General features: G+C 42.4%; 1 protein-coding gene and 1 long non-coding RNA gene across 5 annotated transcripts in view; one reads left to right on the plus strand and one right to left on the minus strand.

Moving 5' to 3' along the window:
- The window catches only part of ZFYVE28 (zinc finger FYVE-type containing 28), a 299,535-nt gene that overhangs the window by 80,645 nt on the left and 198,016 nt on the right, over positions 1-20,874 (minus strand). For all 4 annotated transcript variants that reach the window (XM_090035435.1, XM_090035434.1, XM_090035433.1 and 1 more), the window contains exons 5-7: positions 20,143-20,232; positions 18,496-18,585; positions 6,837-6,938 (exon numbers count right to left, since the gene is read on the minus strand). In XM_090035435.1, coding sequence (XP_089891561.1) covers positions 6,837-6,938; positions 18,496-18,585; positions 20,143-20,232 — 282 coding nt within the window. The remainder of the gene's footprint in view (positions 1-6,836; positions 6,939-18,495; positions 18,586-20,142; positions 20,233-20,874) is intronic.
- Positions 1-20,874, plus strand: part of LOC149870026 (uncharacterized) — a 71,390-nt gene that overhangs the window by 19,133 nt on the left and 31,383 nt on the right. The window lies entirely within an intron of this gene.

Raw genomic sequence — 20,874 nt, forward strand, 5'->3', positions numbered from 1 at the left:
GCCACACTAACATGGCAGAGTTACATAATTACCCAAACATTCTGAGTTACGCTTGCAGTAATTTTAAATGTCTCAGAGTTTTTACAGTACTTCTGACCCCTCATTAGGGGGTAATTTGTTCTACTTTGTTGAAGTCAACAGATCCTCAACACTGATTTCACTAGGCTTAGGACCAAACCCTACCTAGGCAGATTAAAGATGAGTGTTACCACTGTCTACAGAATACTAGACTTATTCCTTTCCGTTTAGTGTCCCTGCTCTCTACAAGTCCATTGGTAACATCTGATGAAATGGGCTGTAGTACTGAGAACTAGAACTAAACAAATTCATTCTACAACTCTCAGATGCCATGATTATATGCTCACCTTCAATGGAAGTAAATTGGTAGAAGTTGCTAAAGTTCATTATTAGTTTAAACGCTATTTAATTAATCGGACTCATTTTAAATCATTCTGTGTTGACAGAATACATATTTTCACTTGTGTGTACAGCAATGGCATATGCTTTCTTATTGTATGATATAGCAGTATTAATGTAAATATTTAATATATGCACCTTACATGTATCTTAATTCAAATTTTAAAACTATTTATCTTCTTCTATAGTACAAGACCCTGAAAAAGCACACACCCTCTTGCTATTAGATTACAGGGTAGAATCATCACTGCTGGCCTAATTTTTAGAGGTACTCAGTGCCAACAATTCCCATTGGTTTCAAAGGCACGCTGCACTTTTGAAAATCAGGCCACCCTCCATTAGAATACCAGAGAGAAGAATAAAAAAGATTTACCTGGCTAACAGACATTTTACGAAGCCAGTCTTGATAGTGTTGTTTTATGACAGCTATGGGGAGCAGTATAAACCCACTGTCTGTTTTTTTTTAATGATATTCAACTTGACTCATCTTATACAGTAAGTGTTTCAGTAAGTCATGTGCTTTGTTTAATACCTAGAGTAAAAATATAATTGGCTAACAGGTACAGAATATTAAACTTTTTTCAAACTTTATACTAGATGCAATAATGTGCTGCAGCAATACACTGAGGTTTATAGTCTCACAAAAAGCACACTGCTGCAGTACAGCATCTGAGCATTTCAGCAGAGAAAAATACTAAAGTTCATCCTATTGTTTTAAATAAAAGTAGGGCTGGAATAAGGAGACCAGCTCTCCTGGCCCCTCTTACATGCTACCCTGAGTCTCCCCTGCTTCACTCTATCATCTGCCAATAATCACAACCCAAAGAATTTAAAATATGGTCACAGTGTCAGAAACACCTGGAAATAAAGTCTGCATTTGTTTTAAATAAATGATGCTGGTGACAGAATTCATCAGAAATTGTTGACAGGACACTCCAAACAATTGTAAATAATTAGTATAATTGTGGGACTACAGATATTCCATACACAGGGAATATTCTGTTTATTTTTTATTTTCTTCCATAGTTAGTCTCCTGCTGTGACCCACGAAGCATTTAATTTTGCTATCATACATCCAAAGCCATGCCAAATGGAGATTTTCTGCACTGTGAATGGAACTGTCCTATTAAGCAACTAGCAAAATTAATGACTTAAGTACTTTACTCTATTACAGTCTTAAGTACTTTAAACAAATGAGTCATCCCACTGAAGACAAGGAACAGAGCAAATACTTGAAGTTAGATGTGTGCTTAAGTAACTTGGGGAACCAGGACCTATCTACCCAAGAAACAATTATTAATCCTTTTCTCCTCCCATTGCCTTCATTTTCTCTCCCTTAGAGGTATCTAGAAAACTGCTTATCTGAGGTAAAATTGATATGTGGTTACTTTATTTTCTCCAATATTCCACTGTACATTTTTATACCAAGTATACCAAATACATTTGGCAGCAAAATAGATGTCACCAACCCAAAGCAAATCAGCTGTAGCAGGACATGTATTGATGCGCGCTCACCCAACCATCCGAGTGAAGCATGGGTTGGCACAGGACCTGGGAAGGAGGCCTGGGGAGATGTGGGAGCCAGGTAATTCCCAGTGCCCCATGCCTCTACACTGGGACCCACAATGTCCCATGCTCCACATGGAGCCATGGGTCAGTGCTGGACAGATCACTGGGACCCCGGCTGACCCATGCCTCCATGTGAAGCACAGGACAGAACGGGACCTAGAGCAGTCCCAGCATGGAGGCACAGCACACTGGGAATTCCCTGGCTCCTCCACCTCCCGGGGTTGTCTCTTTTTTAGCAGGGAAAAGTCTGGGACTCCCTGCTTATGGAGACACACCCTTAGGATCTCCTGTGTACATCTCCCAAAATGAGAAAAGCCCAGGGTCCCCTGTTTCATGACATGCCAGCCAGATCCCAAGGGTGTGTTTCTCCCTAAGCAGAGAATCCCAGGCTTTCTTCACTTAGTGATGTGTTCCTGGGATCTCCCAAGCATGTCTCTTTAACTGGGGAAACCCAGGCTTTCCCTGATTACAGATTCAGGCCAGGAGATGCTAGGGGTATATCTCCATAAATGGGGAAAACCTGGCTTTCCCCACTTCCTGAGATGCACTCCAAAATTCCCTGGCGCAGGTCTCTGTAAGAGGGGAAAGCCAGGTGAGTGCACCATGGGCCTGCACCTGCCTGGGGAATTCCTGGGTGTGCAAAAGCAAGCCCCTCTAGCCTGCAGAGCACCTGCCTAGGCTGGCTGGAGAGTGCAGGCACCTCCAACCACCCACACTCTCCTGCCAACAGGGGTCTGGTTGTCTGTTTGCTTTGCCTTTGCACCACCATAAAGGCAAGGAAAGGCAATATCTGTTTCCACCTTCAGTAATGCAAATACTGAGGCTAGATGGTTACAAATCTAATTTAATTATCAAAACCAATGGGCCAGTGTTTAAGTACCAGCATTGTAGTGGCTTCCCTGTTGCTGTAGACCTCTTTTGCAAATGAAGTTGTGCATCTAACAACATGTAATGAGCTGGACCCGGAAATATCCAAAGGGATGTAAAGTCATTACTATTTAGTGCAGCTGAACCTCCAACCAGTGAATATGCAACATCCAGGGTAGCTTCTCATTCTACTTTCCCCCTTTTCTTCCTCTATTCTTTTTCTTCTCTCTTCCTCCTTTCACAGAACCATTACAAGGATATTACAGCACAGAGGAAGAGGAGGAAAATCTAACTTGAAGGACTTTGGCTCTGAAATCCCAGGACACTATGAAATAGAAAACCATAGAGAAATAGCTTGACAGGAAGTTGTCACTTTAATCACCCATATTATATGATTTTGACCCATCTAGCAAGGCTGCTAAAGATACCTGACTTTCTATAAATTCCACCTTACTTATGTTCAATTTAGTTTGATTTTCTTTCAATTTCTAATAAATATTTCTTGATTGAAGACACTTGATAAACTCTGGCTGCAGACCACTGCACTCAAGTCCCCTGCCTAAGAGCAAACTCTCATTTTGAAGAACATAATGATAACAATTACACAAAGCTAGGAATTTGTAAAAACTAGTTTTTCTAAAACCAGAGACTGAGATAAAGATTTTTTAAGACTGCATTGGAAATACTTGTTATTGAACAAACAAGCACTTTCCTGATGCATCTGCAATCTAACCATTAAGATTTAAGAATCAGAAATTTAAATGCAGTAAGCAATAACTGCTTTCATTGATTTTCATTCCTCATGTTGTAAAATGTAAGCAAAAAGTAAAGCATAAGCAAAAAAAGAATAAATGGTGAAAAGCATGTTTAGTTTTAAGAATTGCTTCAATTTTAAAAATCAAAGTGAAAGCAAGTAAAATAGGCAAAGAATTTTTGTTGTACTTGCATATTTGGATTAAATAGGGTTTTCGTTGTTTTAACTTGTATTGGATTTTACGGTTCAGTGGAACTTCTCATGACAGGAAGAACTAAGAATTCTGTTCTTTACCTTATCAGTTCTGTGGCTCAGTGATTTATTTCTTTATGCTCAACTTTCAGCATCACTCAAATACATTACTACAAAGTTGAAAGAGTAACATGCATCTATTTTAATAGAAGGATACAGTACCACTAGCACAAAGATCAGTACTGCATATGCACTTGCATATCTGTAGTATAAATCTTGTAGAGAGATGTATCAGGAGATTTTTAAAGTCACAAGCGAATACTGCATGCCTAACTTCCATTCACTTTCTATGGTAGAATACATGCAACACTGTGCATCACCTACAAAAGGTATACATAAAACTATGTTTTAAAGTATTGGTGCCGACAGAGTTCAAGGAAGCTCATAATGACCAGATTGATTTAAGTGGCAGAGCTGCAATTTACAACCAAATACCACTTAAGGCTATGGAAAAAGTCAGTTTACCAACATATTCTGTTCTCAACATCCTTGTCATAATGTTAGAGAAAAAGCTAGACAAAACAGTTCAGAGAGGCAAAAATAAACAAAGTTACACACATCCCTTAAGATATGAATAGTGTAAACAAATGAAGGGAAGTAAGTTTTAGAAAGAAACCTCTTTTATATGAATTCATTGCGGTATGGACTAGTCTTTCAAGAGAAGTAGTGGAAGTTCTAGCATGAAAAACTAACCTAGGAACAGCATGAAAGTATTCTTGGTTTCGGTCTAGGTCAGTAGAAAACAGCTGAGTTGCCTTAATTTGCCAGTTGGCCCAACTTGTAGCAAACAATTCTGAGTTTGCAAAGCACTTGGACTAGCCTCTGTGCATCTCTAAAGCACAAATGCTTAAGAAGTGATCCAAGGGCTATGCAAAGCTCCTTCTGTATGTCCATTTGCCAGCAAAGTTGCTTCCTGTCAGGTTCACAGAATCATAGGAAAAGTAGGCCTGGAAGAGACCTCATGAGGTCATTTAGTCCAGCTCAAGGCAAGATAATCCCTAAATAAACTATCCCAGCCAAGTGTCTGTCCAACCTGCTCTTGAAAATTTTCAGGCAAGGAGTTTCCACAACTTCTCTAGATAGCCTGTTCCAATGTTCAGCCACCCTTGTAGTAAGAAAATTCCTCCTAATCTCCAGCCAAAATTTCCTCTTCATCTCGAGTCCATTGCTCCTATTCTTGTTCTCTACAGCCACAAAGAAAAGGCCATCTCCATCTTCTCTAAAAATCACCCCTCCGGAACATGAAGACTGCTATCAAATCCCCTTCAGTCTTCTCTTCTCCAATTAAATAACCTAAGCTCTTCCAACTTTTCCTCATAAGTTGTGTGCTCTAGCCCTTGAACCATTTTTATCAGTCTCCACTGGACTCTTTCCAAACTGTCCACATCCTTCTTGAATTGTGGCACCAAAACAGGACACAGCACAGCACTCCACGTGAGGCCTCACCAGTGTTGAACAGAACACAAGAATCACTTCCCTTGCTTTGCAATTGATACTCCTGTTAATACAACTCAGTATGCTGCTGGCCTTTTTCACATTCTGTTAGCTCATATTCAGTTTATGGTCTACTACAGCCTCTGGGTCCTTTTCTGTTTGTAACACAATCCTGGAGTCTATCAGGTTTTCCAAGTTTTTTGATCAGCTAGAATAAAATCAAGCACGTGTCCTCACCTTGTACAGTCCTAAGGTGATGCTTCATCTCTCACACTTGACGTTCCAGCACATCACACTTGTAATGTGCTGGAATATCAGTTGCCATGAGAATTTGTTTTGTTTCTAGTATTTCCACTTCCTTAATTTTATAATGACCAACCTAAAATACCTTAAAAGGTCCTCACATTCTGCTTGGCAGTTCTGAATATCAGGCCTCATTAAACATGTTCTGAAAAGAACACCAAAACCTGAGACACTCAAAACAACTAGCCGCTTTTGAAAAAATAAATTGGGGGAGTCGAACATTTGAACTGTGAGCTGCATCCTGCTCATGGAGTCAGGTCATCTGGCCTGGGGGGCTCTTAGGTAGGTCAGGAATTTGGGAGGGGGGCAAGCAGAGGTAGGGCCTCCCGAGTACAGAGCCCTAACTGGGGTTGTGTATTGGTAGTGTGGAGCAAGAGATGGGTGTGTTAACCCCACAGCTCCCTGACACTGCTCACCTTGCCATGGAGATGGGCCTGAATCCAGTCCCCAAGAAGCCCTGCGGTCTGGATCTGGCCCCCAAGGAGCCCTACAGTTTGGATTCAGTCCAGGGTGATGGGAGACTTTGACATCCCCCACCCCCGGTTAAGGCCACAAACTCTTCCACCTATAAGAGTTCTAGTGCCACAGGAGAGGGATGTGAGCAACCACACACATCTCACTGAAGTTAGGTTAATTTTATTACTTCTCTGTAATACTGCCCTTCTACTACTTTCAGATTAAATTACTGATTCAGACAACTGAGACTCAAAAGTTAGGTAAAATGATGTATGTAAATTGAGTTGCTTTTTAAAAAGGGACCCAAAAAACAGAAAGTCTGATCACCATTAATCTGATGGAAATAACCCATGAAATCACTGAGTACTGCATCATACTATAATGAGTTAGCCACAGGAAATGTAAAATAAATATAGTTAAACAGAAACATGAATGTTGCTGAAAACTGTATTTTCTAAAACCTTATAATGCCTAGCTTTGTCAATACAGACATCCCCTACCTGACTTATCTATCAAAACAAAGAAACCTAAAAAAAAATCTATTAAAAAAAGAAGGAATTATGAAAAGCCAAAAGTATTTTAAAAATACCAGAGTAAAGATGATCAGATGGAAATGACAGCTATGGACAATAATGGGATACAGGAGGAAAATAGGGGCAAATTATGGGATAGAACAAGCGCGGAAACAGGTTTTGTTTTAAACATTTTTCAAGTGTAATTTTCAAGCCTTTCATTTTCACCGCAGGAAAGAAGTAATTTCAAGAAACAAATCTTTTCAACTTGCCTTATTTTTCGTAGCAAAGTATGGAAGGGTCTGAAAAGCTCAGACATATCTTCTGGCTTGTGGTCCAGGTTCAGGGGTCCTTCAGAGTAAACTACAAGCCCACTGCATTTAAGGCACACAGACAAAAAAAGAAGCTAAAAATTAAACTCAATTTTTCATGATACTTGGACTGAACACAGAGTGAGCAATCAGAAAATCAACATTAGACAAATATTTAAAATTATGCTCAGGTTGAAGGTTATATAATTATGAACAATTTAATGCAATTATCTGTTTTCTTTCAAGGTCTTTTTGGCAAGAGGTTACATTTAAATGATATTTAAAACACTGCAAAGAATTTTATCTTAAGTGTGGGAAGAAAACAATTAAAACATAACAGGAAGGATACATATCTTTACTTTACAGGTTAAGCAACAAAAAAAATAAAAGCAAGGGTACAAAATAAATTGATAATTAAATAGTGTAATCATCAGAGTATTCTGGGGACTCTGATTGTCACAAGATTAATTCCAACTGGTTGCTTCTTTCTATTTTAAACAAATTCTTGATAGTGTGTTTGACCCATTTGAGCCTCTCTGCTTAGCTTTTCCCAAGCAAATTCCTGACAGATTGGTAGGGGGAAAAAAAACCCACATGTGCTAAGAAAAAGAAATGTGATGGATATACTGTATTTACCTAAATCCAAGGTGACTGGATTTAAGATATCCCCCTTAATATGTAGATTCTATACGTGGAAGGGCGCTTCCCAGTTCTAACCTGGTGCCATGGCGGGGAGGGAGGGGATGTCACCAGGGGGCAGGGATGTGGCTCAGCTCTACAGGGGGGACAGGGATTGAGCCAGGGGAAGTGTGACCCAGTCCCATCCAGCCCAGAGGGAGGGGCATGACTCAGCCTCATCCAGCTGCTGGAGTAGGGGAAGGAGCATGAGGGCATGACCTGGCCCCAAACTCTTGTGCAAGCCTCAGGGTTTGGGAATTTGGCAGCAGGGGACGGTGGCCATTTTTACTGCCACACTTCCCGATCTGTGGAAAACCCCGTGGGTCAGATACCTCTGGCTCGGCAGGCAGCATTTGGCCCATGGGCCAGAGGCTGAGCACCCCAGTCCTAGATGATCTAAATCTCCCATAGTAAGATCACTCAGTGTATTAAGAACAGCAAGCTAACTTCTTGCTCACTTTTTTTCTTTGTACTGTGCAGCTCTGTTGTAGGTGACCAAGTTAAGATCTTTTGAGAGGCCCCAGCAAACACCCTATGCTGGTGTCACAGATACTAAGATCTCAGTGTTGCTCAAAATCAGTACATGGAGGAATCACTTATGTTCTTCTTATCTATCACCTGGCAAGTTTTGTTGTTTCCTGTCTTTGCAACCCAAATGACATAAGATAACAAATTGTTAAAACATTCAAAATAGTAAGAATGATCTGCGAGACTCCTTACAGAGTAGGATGGGACTCTATGCATTAGTGAGACTCTGCAGCTATTGTGACACTATCGGTAGGCTGTGTGTTATTGTTTCACATCAAAACAGGAATTGGCCATCTGTGAGTTCTCAGGTGGCACATGTCAACCAGCCCCAATAACTTTGCTTACTAGGATCATCAACACACAATGTTTAGATATCATTTTTGTTTTCTGTTTGCAAATCACCTTTAATACATCTTTTTTTTTTGGCCAAAGAACTAAATTATCCAATGACTGTGTGTACATTTTGAGTTCTTTACTTTCCTTGTTTCAGCAGGCAGGGTTCAGTCAAATGATGGAATTACTGCTGAATCAGGGAATAAAATTATCCAGAAAAATTAAAAGTGTATGTTTTTCCGAGTAAAAATTGCAGGCTACCTACATTACTTTTTTAATGAGAACAAATCAATGTTTACATGGCCAGTGCCTTTGCTTCAAAATTAGCACCTCTCAATTATGGATCTTTATTCATTTCTTCAGGGAGTGAATAACTATGAAAATTAAGCATGAGTCAAATTTGAAAGGCATATCTACACTGTTGTTTTTCAGGTAGATCCAGGACTGAACCAGGATCTGAACATAATCAAACTTTGAGAGGTCTCAAACTTGATCTGGATCATAGTGCAATTTTGCTTTATCTTTGTTACAAGTCAAGCTAAAACTGACAATTTGAACAGTTGTAATATGTCCTAAACCTGATCCAAAATGTGGAAATTGATCCCAGTGTAACTTTGGACAGCTGACTCAATAAGATGTAATTATTGTTTCCTTTGGCTCTGATTGATGTTCTTTTTTGAGAATTGTGTTGGCTGAAGAATTTTTGCAATTTTCTTTCATTTGTCTTAATTAGAATGAACCAAGAAAAATAATTTTTTGTGCATCTGCCAGGCCACTTGTTTTCACTTTGAGAATATACCCTAATGTGCTATTTAGGCTGTGCATGTACTGTACAAGGTTGTCTCGTCTTCAGTACTCCCTGACTGAGACCTAAAGCAACGGACAGTTACATCTGTACCTCTAAATACACTCTTATAGCACTACAAAAAAAGTGAGCGTATAGCCATACAAGCCACAAAGAGACTAAAATTGGTGTAAAATATTAGCACTTTCAAAAGGGAACTTCACAGTAGGGCTATGTTTTATAGTACTCTGTGTAAAGCCTATACAGTTACACATCAGTACTACAGCAGTCTCTAGGACAACTAGCATCTCACAGTGCTTTACTCGCTCTCCCTTTCCCTGCAAATGGGAAGCAGATGGTTCTCTGATAGACTGCATAGTGTGGGGACGCTATAACATAGAGACTTGATCAGTCCCAGCTCTGTCAGAGACTGGTCAAGTGGCAGGACCATTCCCTGCCACCACTTGAGAAGTCTCAGACAGAGGCTCTTACATCTAACCCTAACCCCGCTCCCCACAACTGCCTGCCTGCCCATTCTGTCAATCAGTGGAGTGGACAGGTGGCAGGAGGGGGATGGGTTAGTGCTGGGTGAGGGAAATTGCTGCCTCCATTGCAAGAACCCTTGCAAGAGTCGAGGCTCTGGCAGCAGCATTACTAGGAGCAGGTGGGGCAAGGAAAGCAATTCTTCCAGCTCTTGCCACCTCTGTTGGGTAGAAGGTTGTCTTTGGCACCTACTGCTTTTCAGCTTGCCCTCTTCTCCAGCAAGGAACAGCATAGGCTGTTAGTGACTGGGCTCCCCTGTGGACAGGGTGGGAAAACCGTGGAGCAGCCCATTCCTGCTCCCCAGGCTGCAACGCTTGCCTTTGAGGTAACTTGCAAGTCTCCAGGCATTGGGCTGGAACACCTAGACATGCCCTTAGCTCTGTGTTTTCATAGTGCTACAAAGACACTTTGCAGCACTACAAATGAATGCCTGGCCATGGCCTTAGATTTGTAATTCTGACGCAACAGCAGAAAAAAGAAAACAAACTTCAGAGGAAGTTCATCTCCTGAAAGCCAACTCAAATAGGAATCCTTACTACCAATAGGAAAGGGTAAAACATGACCTGCTGTTAAGTTTTTGCGACAAAAGCCATGCTTCTTGTGAGGTGAGTCCTACAAGGCATTGAGTCCGGCAGTCCCGCTCAACAGCACTGCTTGTACGTTTTCCGCGCTATGCTGGATCAGGGTGAAAGTGCACAACAGTTTATGGAAACAGGTCATTAGGAAGATTTTTACAGCCCTACTAGTGATTTTTTTCCCCACATCCACTCATTCGCTGTAAAGTAGTTTTGTTAACATTTGTAAACGTTTTTGCAATTTAAGAGTGAAGGGACCTTAGGATGGCTTTTAATTGCCCACTGTTATTGTTATCCAGTCTGCTTTCATTTGCCCTGGTCAGTCTATTTTTAATTAAGATTTAAAACTATTGTACATAAGCCTAGAGGTCTTAAAATACAAAGATGAAAAAGCATCAGAACGGCCAACAGAAGTTCCTACCATCCAGCATCGGAGCAGTGCCCTTTGCCTTCACAAAGTGAATGTATTAGAATGTTGCAGAACGTGACTAATTCTAGACGACTCTAAGAAGAGTCGTGATTCGAGTTCGAGTCGGGAGGTGCTCAACCAGCACCACGCTGCATGTTTTCTCATACACTGCTCCAGCCTCTGGCATGCCAGGAACAACTTCCTGAAGCATTTTTGGCTCTTTTGGGAGGGCGGGGAAGGGAGGGGGAATGTAGAGGAAACAACATCTCTGGGGGGGGCTAGTAAATGAGACACTGGTACTTCAAATGAGGAAGTTACATCTTTAAAGCATAGAGCACTGAAAGAACAACACAATTTTGATTGTTTCACTGAGTTGAAAACCTTAAGTCAAAAAAGGTGGAACACAAAGGTCTACGTGGGTCTCACTTGGTAAACTGGAATGCGAGAAGGGGAGTCCTTAAGCTGTGGCCCAGTAGTTAACTCTTAGCTGCAAACTGGTAGCAGTGGAACACCCAGGGAAGAGAAGCTATTCGCTTTTTTGAACAAGAGCAGCGTGCCTTGGGCAGGGAAGATGCACGAGGCAAAGGATATCAGCAGGTTGTATGCCAATTGACACTATGAACTGGGTGACAGAAGAAGCTTACTGCACAACAGCCTGTTCGTTCAGTTGATTCAACCACCTACACTAAGCACTGCCATCAACTATGAAAGACTTGTTACAATGAAAGTGAAATAGCAGGGGGAAAAAAGGATTAAATTTAATCTAGTCAAGTACTGTCTGATCATATTTTTGAAAGAAAGTGAATTGCACAGTACTAGTGAATATTGGAGATTTTAAAATAAACCAACTGATAATATAATATTCAAAGATTCACAGGAGATCAGGGGAGGGGAAGGGGGTCCAGTCCTGCTGCTCTAGGCAGGAAAGACTGCTAGGGTCAAAATTAATTGTGAGGGATCAATCTTACCAGCTTGTTACCTGTAACCACTGCAATTATAAGGACTTTTAAGAGAGAGAGATCTCTTAACAGAACATTTCAACTGCTCATTTTCTTTCCTGCTGCTATGTTATAGCTGAATGGATCTGAACTCCCAAACCATCGCTGATGGCAGAACAGCAATTCTAGCCTTCAGTATCATAAAATGCTGGCAATTTTACAACCTCTACAGGCATCTTGTTCTCATACTCAGCTGTTCTTGTAGCTCAGGTTAAAATGTTTTTCCTAATATTGAACCCAAATTTTCCCTGCTGCAGTTTAATCCCATTACTTGTCATCTTGCTGACTATTTATGAAAGAGGCTTAGTAGCTAAGAGAAAAGACAGGAAAACAAAATTATATAAAAGAAACACAAATCCAAGTCTTAACATTTCCTCCTGGCTGTTAGGTCAAAAGTTCACAGGCATGTTACCTCACTAAGCAAGATGTACTGCATAATGTCTAGAGTTAATCAGTGCCATGTAAGCAAGCTTATGAGAAAGTGACCCTGAGGATAAGTGTCTCTTAAACTAAGACTGTACTATCAGTTTGACAGAGAAGACATGGGATTCAAAATGGTTAATGACAAAAGTCATCCAAAACCAGAATGTACTGTCAAGCTAAATAATAGCATAAATATGCCAACTTTATTAAAATTTAATCATTTCTTAAGACTAGCCAATAATGAATCATCATGATTAACTTCAAAAAAATAAAGTGTAAATCTCTTAACTAGTTAATCTCCACTAGCTTCCTGTGTGCAAAAAGTCTCAATCTGTACTAAATTTGCAGACAGCCAGTTCAATGATTTACAGTACAGCAATGCACAAGATGCCCTACACCAGGGTGCTTTGCTGAATTAATTGATCTCTTTGGGTTTTGACAGTTTAGCCAGATAAAAACTCATCCTGGCCAACAAAAGTTGCTGGAAAGGACACCACTTTTTTCTTCCCTAAAAAGAAATAAAACACACTAACCATGGCATTTTCTAGATGTTCCTTCTCTGAAGTTAAAGGAGGCTTCTCTTCCTACAGTCCAGACAACAGGTTCACAAGTCTTCAAGGAAGCATTACATCTGAATGATTCAATTTTTCCCGGTGGCAGCAACATAGCTTTCCATCCAGTGCTTAGCTTTGCGAACAGTCAGATTTTTTTTCTGGGATTGGCACAAGATGTTTCTCAGCAGGTTGCTGGGTTTCCAGCAATATGGCTTTATTTTTCTTGCATGAGTTTCTCTCTCTTTTGGGCTCGCTATTATTTAAAGTGATTTGTCCCTTTCTTACAGGTTTGCTGCTTGGTGTTGCTCAGATGATTTTTTCCCTTTTTTGCCACGTGACACTTGCAGACAGAACTGTTCTTATCAACAACAGAGGGCCACAGGGATTTCCTAAAAAGAAACTTGCCCACGTAGGGCTTGAGGTGTCTAATTTCCCTTTATATTGACAATCTTTTAAACATAACCGTTATTAAAATAACAGTTGGTGGCAGAACAATAAGGCAATTAGTGACTGAGAGGGGGGACAGAGCCTAGCTCTTTAGTGAGTTCCTTGCATCTGTATTCCTAGACACAGAACAAGACAAATCTCCCAACTGGACTGTAGATAGACACAGGAGGGACTCCAGTTCATCAGCTGTTAGCACAGACTCAGTGAAGGGGCACTTGGAGGGCTGGATGTGTTCAAATCAGCGGGCCCAGATGAACTTCATCCAAGGGCACTGAAGGAATTGGCCAGTGTCATAGCAGAACCGCTGGCACAACTGTTCAAGCACTCAAGGTGTTCTGGTCAGGTCCCAGAGGACTGGAAAAGGGCCAGTGTGGTCCCTGTTTTCAAGAAGGGGAGGAGGGAGGAAGCAGAAAACTATAGGCCAGTTAGTCTCACCTCTATTCTTAGGAAAACTCTGGAAAAAATCATTAAGAATCACATTTGTGGGAGCCCAGCAGGCCAAATAATGCTGAAAGGAAATCAGCACAGATGCACTGCAGGTAGATCCTTCCTGACTAACCTTGTTTCTTTTTATGACCAGGTCACAAAATGCTTAGACGCAGGAGTTGAGGCAGATGTCATCTACCTAGACTTTAAGAAGGCCTATGTCATTCTGTCCTCATAAGTAAACTGACAGGTTGTGATGTAGATGATGACATGGTCAGGTGGGTGGCAAATTGGCTTCGGGGCGCACCCAGAGAGTGGTGGTGGACGGGTCGATATCAGTCTGGAAAGATGTGGGCAGTGGAGTCCTGCAAGGCTTGGTTCTTGGACTGGTGCTATTTAATGTCTTCATCAGTGACTTGGATGAGGAAGTGAAGAGCACCCTGTCCACATTCGCAGATGACACCAAATTATGGAGCAAAATGAACACACCAGAGGGTAGGGAATGGATCCAGGCAGATCTGGACAGGTTGGAAAAATGGGCAGAACGAAATAGGATGCAGTTCAACAAAGACAAGTGCAAAGTGCTGCACCTGGGCAAAAAGAGCCACCAACACACTTAAAGGCTGGGGGATGACTCTTTCAGCAGCACAGGAGTGGAAAGGGATCTTAGAGTCATAGCTGACTCCAAGATGAACATGAGTCATCAATGTTTCATAGTTTCTAGGGTCGGAAGGGACCTGAGCAGAGCATCTAGTCCGACCCCCTGCCATGGCAGGAAAGATTACTGGGGTCAAACGACCCCAGCAAGATGTTCAACTAACCTCCTCTTAAACACCCCCAGGGTAGGAGCCTGCACCACTTCTCTTGGAAGCTGGTTCCAGACCCTAGCCGCCCTGACTGTGAAGTAGCGCCTCCTGATAGCTAACCTAAACCTACCCTCTGCCAGCTTGTGACCGTTATTCCTGGTCACTCCTGGCAGTGCTCGGGGGAACAGGGACTCCCCCAATGCCTGCTGGTCCCCCCTGACTAGTTTATAACAGGCAACAAGATCCCCCCTCAGCCTTCTCTTTTGGAGGCTGAACAGGTTCAGGTCCCGTAGCCTCTCCTCATAGGGCCTGCCCTTTTGTCCCCTGATCATACAAGTGGCCCTCCTCTGGACCCTTTCCATGCTGTCGACATCCCTCTTGAAGCGCGGCGCCCAGAACTGGACGCAATACTCCAGCTGGGGCCTGACCAGTGCCGCATAGAGGGGGAGGATCACCTCCTTGGACCTGCTCGAGATGCAACTCTGGATGCATGCCAAGGTGCGGTTGGCCTTCCTAACTGCCTCCCCATGCCGCCGGCCCATGTTCATCTTGGAGTCAATGATGACCCCCAGATCCCTTTCCGCCTCTGTGCTGACAAGAGGGGAGTTCCCTAACCTGTAGGTATGGTCCCAGTTGTTCCTCCCCAGGTGCATCACCTTGCACTTGTCTGTGTTGAAACCCATCCTATTCTCGTCCGCCCACCCTTGTAACCTGTCTAGGTCTGATTGTAGCCTGTTGCATCCTTCCAGTGTGCCCACGTCCCCCCACATCTTAGTGTTATCAGCAAATTTGAACAGGGTGCTTTTTACCCCCTCATCCAAATCACTGATGAAGATGTTGAACAGTGCAGGCCCGAGGACCGAGTCCTGGGGGACCCCACTGCCCGCGTCCTTCCAGGTTGAGAAGGACCCGTCCACTACCACCCTCTGGGTGTGGCCCACCAGCCAGTTGGCGACCCATTTGACTGTGTGGGTGTCTACACCACAGCCCCCCAGTTTCTTAATGAGAACAGGGTGAGAGACAGTGTCGAAGGCCTTCCGGAAGTCCAGGAAGACTATATCCACTGCTACTCCTGCATCTAATGATCTGGTGATCTGATCGTAAAAGGCCACCAGGTTGGTCTGACAGGACCTGCCACTGATGAACCCATGTTGGTTGCCCCTAAGCATGCAGTCCCCTGCTGGCCCCTCCTGGATGTGTGCCAGCATAATTTTCTCAAACAGCTTGCCTAGGATCGAGGTAAGACTAACCGGCCTATAGTTTCCCGGGTCCTCCTTCCTCCCTTTTCTGAAGATGGGGACCAGGTTGGCCCTCTTCCAGTCCTCCGGTACCTCACCATGTCATGGAAATTTTTGAGTATGTGCTGCCAGTACAGAAGAGGTTAAACTGACATGCGCGGTTTGAAGCTGTGAGTGGAAATTTCCAAGGCTCACCCAGTCCTTGCCCCCTGGGTGACCTGCGGAGCTGTCAATCATTGCTGACCTACTTTCCCCACAGACGCATGCTCAGATTGTGTCAGCTCCTGACTGAGAGCATGCTCAGTCAGAACCTGACATGAGGTAATCGGACTAGAAATTTCTCTGCGGAGAGCACGTTGATTGGCTACCAAATTGATATAAAAGTTCTGTGAGCCCCTCCCTCGGAGGGAGATCGCGCGGACCAGAGACAGAGGCTGCTGCTGCAGGGACTGTTCTCTGAGTCAGGCTTCAAAAGGCCTATTGATCTCCTCCTTTGGCTCCGTGGCTTAGTCCTTCGTATTACTCGTTGTATTGCGGTTTTGACTACGTTCATCTGGCTCCTGACTTACCTTTTGAACTGATTAACGGCTTACGATTTCGGATCACCCTCTGGACTTTGTTTAACCCGGTTCCGAATCATCGACCTCGGCTTTCTTCACCACCTACGACTCTGCTCACCCCTCCAACTGACGTCTCCGCTGCATCACCTTCTGGCTACTGACCTCGGCTTTTCTCATACGACCACCCGATTTGTCCATTGCTGTGAACTGGCGTCACGCGGTTCATCATCACCGTGTTACAGTTCGTTTTGTTGTTTGTGATCCCCATTTATGAGCTGTTGACCAGCCCTGGGACTAGGTCTTCGGACTGAACCTCGTGGGCCAACAGACCCCTTTGTTGTTAATTGTTTGTTTGTGTTTCAAAACTGTAACTGAAGACCTTTCTGCCTATGCCTGAAGCGTAAGTCAAATAAATTCACCTGTTTTCTCAATCTGCTCCGAGTCCCTAACTCCAGACTCTACGCCGCTAATCCCACCTGTCCGTATCTAATTGCCACCCCGGCCCACCGTGACCTTGGGGCCCGATCCTTCGGTTTTCCCCGACACAACCAGAGCACCACGAGTGCTCGTAAAGCTGTGCCAGGGGACTTGCAATGAGCTCGGCCAGTTCCTTTAGAACTCTAGGGTGGAGATCATCCGGGCCGGCTGACTTGAATACGTCCAACCCCTCCAGAAGCTCCCTAACTAAATCCTCGCTAACCCGTGGCCCAGGTGTGCCTCCCCCGGGGCCCGAGGGGGGCCCAGCAGGAAGGTGGCTGTTCTGGTCCCTACTTAGGAAGACGGAGGCAAAGAAATCGTTAAACATGTTAGCTTTGCCGTCTGGTGTGACGACCAAGTTTCCCATCGCGTCCTGCAAGGGCCCCACATTACCCGGGACCTTCTTTTTACCCCCTACGTATTTAAAAAAGGACTTCTTATTGTCCTTGATCTGGGAAGCTAGTCCCAGTTCCATCTCTGCCTTGGCCTTCCTAACTACCCCCCTACATCCCCGAGCAACTACAGAATAGTCCTCCCTGGTGATGACCCCTTCTTTCCATTGCGTGTAAGCCTCCTTTTTAGCAAGGAGACATTCCCAGATGCTTTTGGTGAGCCACAGAGGCTTGGGGGTGCTCTCCTGCTCCAGTTGGAGCAGTTGAAGTACTGCGTCCAGTTTTGGGCGCTGCACTTCAAGAAGGATGTGGATAATCTTGAGAGGGTTCAGAGGAGGCCGCTCGTAGGGTCAGAGGCCCACAGGCAAGGCCCTATGAGGAGAGACTGAGGGACCTAGATCTCTTCAGCCTTTGCAAGAGAAGGCTGAGAGGTGATCTTGTGGCTGCCTTTAAATTCATCAGGGGAGGGCAGCAGGGAACAGGAGATCCTCTGTTTACGAGGCACCCCATGGAGTAACTAGGAACAATGGCCACAAATTGACAGAGAGCAGATTTAGGTTGGACGCTAGAAAGAATTGCTTTAAGGTAAGGGTTGCCAGAATCTGTAATGGGCTTCCAAGGGAGGTGGTGCTCTCCCCTACCTTAGAGGTCTTCAAGAGGAGACTTGACAAGCACCTAGCTGGGGTCATCTGACCCCAGCACTCTTTCCTGCCTCGGGCAGGGGGTCAGACTCTATGACCTGCTGAGGTTCCTTCTGACCCCAACATCTATGACTATGAAAATAAAGCATTTAAATAGAAAATAAAGTAGTCTTGCTGCCTTAACTACTCCACAGAATTTGTCTTATTAAATAAGAAAGACCCATTAGGGAGAATGCATTTTATTCACTGAATATGTACTGTTGTAATAAACTGTTTTAAGTGTAAAAGCTTACTCATTTAGCAGTTGAAGCAATCAACTGGGGGAAAGAGGTCAGGCAAAAATTTTGTTTCCATCCAATTATATACATAATTGCTCTTTTTAGAAAATTGTCTATACCTAACTTGCCCTTTTGTTACACTGAACTATATTAGCAGATACCAAGATAATTCCTTTGAGTTCTGCCTATATCAATAAAGAAACTAAGCAATTATGATGAAAACTTATGATTTTTAATGGCTCATAACAAAAGGCCATAACTTCCCGAGTAACGTAGAAAACATCCAGACAGCTTATTTTATGTACCAAGTCACACAAACCACCAGCGCTCCTGATTTCCATGCCTTTTCCTAAGGGATTACTGAACAGCTATTCTCAGTTCCTACCCTGCCTATTCAGCTGTTCTGAATTATCCTTTCTTAGTATTTGTTGCCTTTTGATCTTATTGACTCTTTCTTTCTGCACTTTGCTATGTGAATTTACTTCAATTATCAATGCATTTTAAAATGCTCAATTAAAAATGAAGCTTACCACACAATTGCTAATCTTGGGATGGTAAACATTAATGCTGGTTCATAGTCATCAATCATGTCTTGAGTGAGGTATCCAAGCTTTAAAGCTCTAGGTAAAACAGCAAAACATACTTTTCTCAGAAATGTATCAGCATTTAATAATTAAAATAAATATGAGACAGAAAAAACTTGAACTAGGAGCAGATGATATGATAAGCCAGAAAAAGTGAAGCAGAAAAATTATACTTAGAGTTCACTACCCACAGATAATTGAATCTCTTCTTGGTACTACCACCCCCACCTACTGGAACCAAATGACATGATGATGCCTTCCGCAACCACAACTCCAAAATGTAAAATGTATGAAGATTAGGAGGAAGCTTTCCACACGAACATACAGCAGATCTTCCCTGGAGATGGAGCAGGGGCCACAACATACTGAGTCCAGCTCAGTCTCCCCATTCAACCTTAGCTGTATCAAGAAGGGAAGAATTGTTCTCGGCCTTTTGAACTATCCAAGAGGCTGCACATAGTGCTCCTACCTACCATGATCACCAAAAAGGAAAGATCTCAAAGATCACCTGAGGGAACAAAAGTACCCACACTCCTCAACTAAGGCCCTCTTCAGGATGTCCAAGCTTCCATCCTTTCCTTCTCATCAAGCACATTGTTTCAACAGCTAACCACTATTCCCATTTTTTTGTTGACCCAGGTGATTTGACATCATTTTAACAGAATGCCAAAACCAGCCTCTTGGCTAAGATCAAGTGTAGTACCTTACCAAGTCCTTCTTTTAAAAAAATAAGTATAATGCTTGCCCCCATCATCTGGGAGCTCACCCCTCCTCTCTCAGTTCTCAGAGACAAAAGTGATTAATGCTTCAGCTAGTTTCTCTACTACCTCCTTAAATATTCTAGCATGAAATTTCATCAGGACTTAAGGTGTATACAGAAATCACTTTTTTTGCCATTTAAATTGCTTTACTGCTGTGACTTAACAGAAATGCATGGCTTTACAGACCTTTAAAAATGGGTACCATGTTTTAAATTAACCCTTGTTAAATGAGATATTAAATCTGAAGTGCTATATTTTACAGCACTTTAGCAGCCTACAGCACTTTAAATAACTTCTGTATGCTGGTGAAGTTTCTGACCAGTGGAGAAGCCCCAGAAGCAGAGCTCCCCCTGCCTTCTAACCTGGAAAGTGCAGGGAGGCTCAGAAGTCCCCCCTACCCCACCACCAACCACTGCACTTCTGTCATGTTTAAGGGCATTGTAACTTTACAGTGTTATAAAAAGTGCTCTAAATTACAGCGCTATAAAATGTGCACAGAGCACTTCTGCACACAACTTGATTGACTTGAATATATATATAACATATTTAAACATCCAGTGAAGCTAAATGGTTAGTCAGCCTTAAGCCTATCACTCTGAACTCCAATGATACTATAGTGATATATGTTTTTAAGCCAAAACATTTCCACAAACATCCAATGCTTTCTGACTGCATACTTGGACATGACAAAAATGAAATGCTAATGGTTACATTGCTTCTTAAAGATTACAGCATGTTATATGCATAATAGGTCTAATAAAAGGTAAAAAGTAAAGTATACCATGGGTACAAATATTGAAAAGTATTAATTTAATTTCCCAGATGTGCTTACCTCTCTACTGTTTCGCAAAAAAGCACAATTACTTCTTGCTGTACATAGTATTCTTTTGGAGATTTTACAGGAACCATGGCTGATACATAACTACAAAAGTTTAAAAAGTAGAGTATTTTAATTTTTTTCGATCGTTTAACAATTCCACATAGATTAACTGTGAATAAATGTAGGTCAAATTAAAAGCAAGCCATTTTTCTGACAGCTTTAATTTTTTAAATAATTTTCACAAAGAGAACTTGCAATATAAATGAAAGTGAATCCATAAGAATTACAGATGCTTTATTTATTGCCATTTGAGGTAATGAATGTCAGCAGTAAATTTTTATGTATCGTTATAAAGATTCAGCAATAAGAACTTGATATGCATGACTTTTGGGTGGGAGTAGAAGTTGAGAAGCTTTCTATTTAGAGCTGTTACAAATGAAATTATTTGAGCAAAGTAGACTAGATTATAGGTGGTCTGTAAATTAGCCAAACAAAACTTGTTTTCTATGCAGAATTATGGGAATTTCTTGCAACATAGGAAGTTGCCTCCTAACCCCTATTGCAGGTAGGTTTAACGCATGAAGCATGAGGTTTAATATTTCTTGAAAAATAAATACTGCCAGCAAAACTATAATACTGCATATTCTTTTTTATGTAGATGTCCAGTCCCATTTTTAATCCTGCTAAGAATTTGGCAATGAATTCCACAAAGTAATTACATCCTTCTGTGGAAAAATGTTTCCC

Source organism: Crocodylus siamensis, chromosome 2 (assembly GCF_052110815.1).
Source record: "Crocodylus siamensis isolate JL-2025a chromosome 2, ASM5211081v1, whole genome shotgun sequence".
In the NCBI taxonomy this organism is placed as follows: domain Eukaryota; kingdom Metazoa; phylum Chordata; order Crocodylia; family Crocodylidae; genus Crocodylus; species Crocodylus siamensis.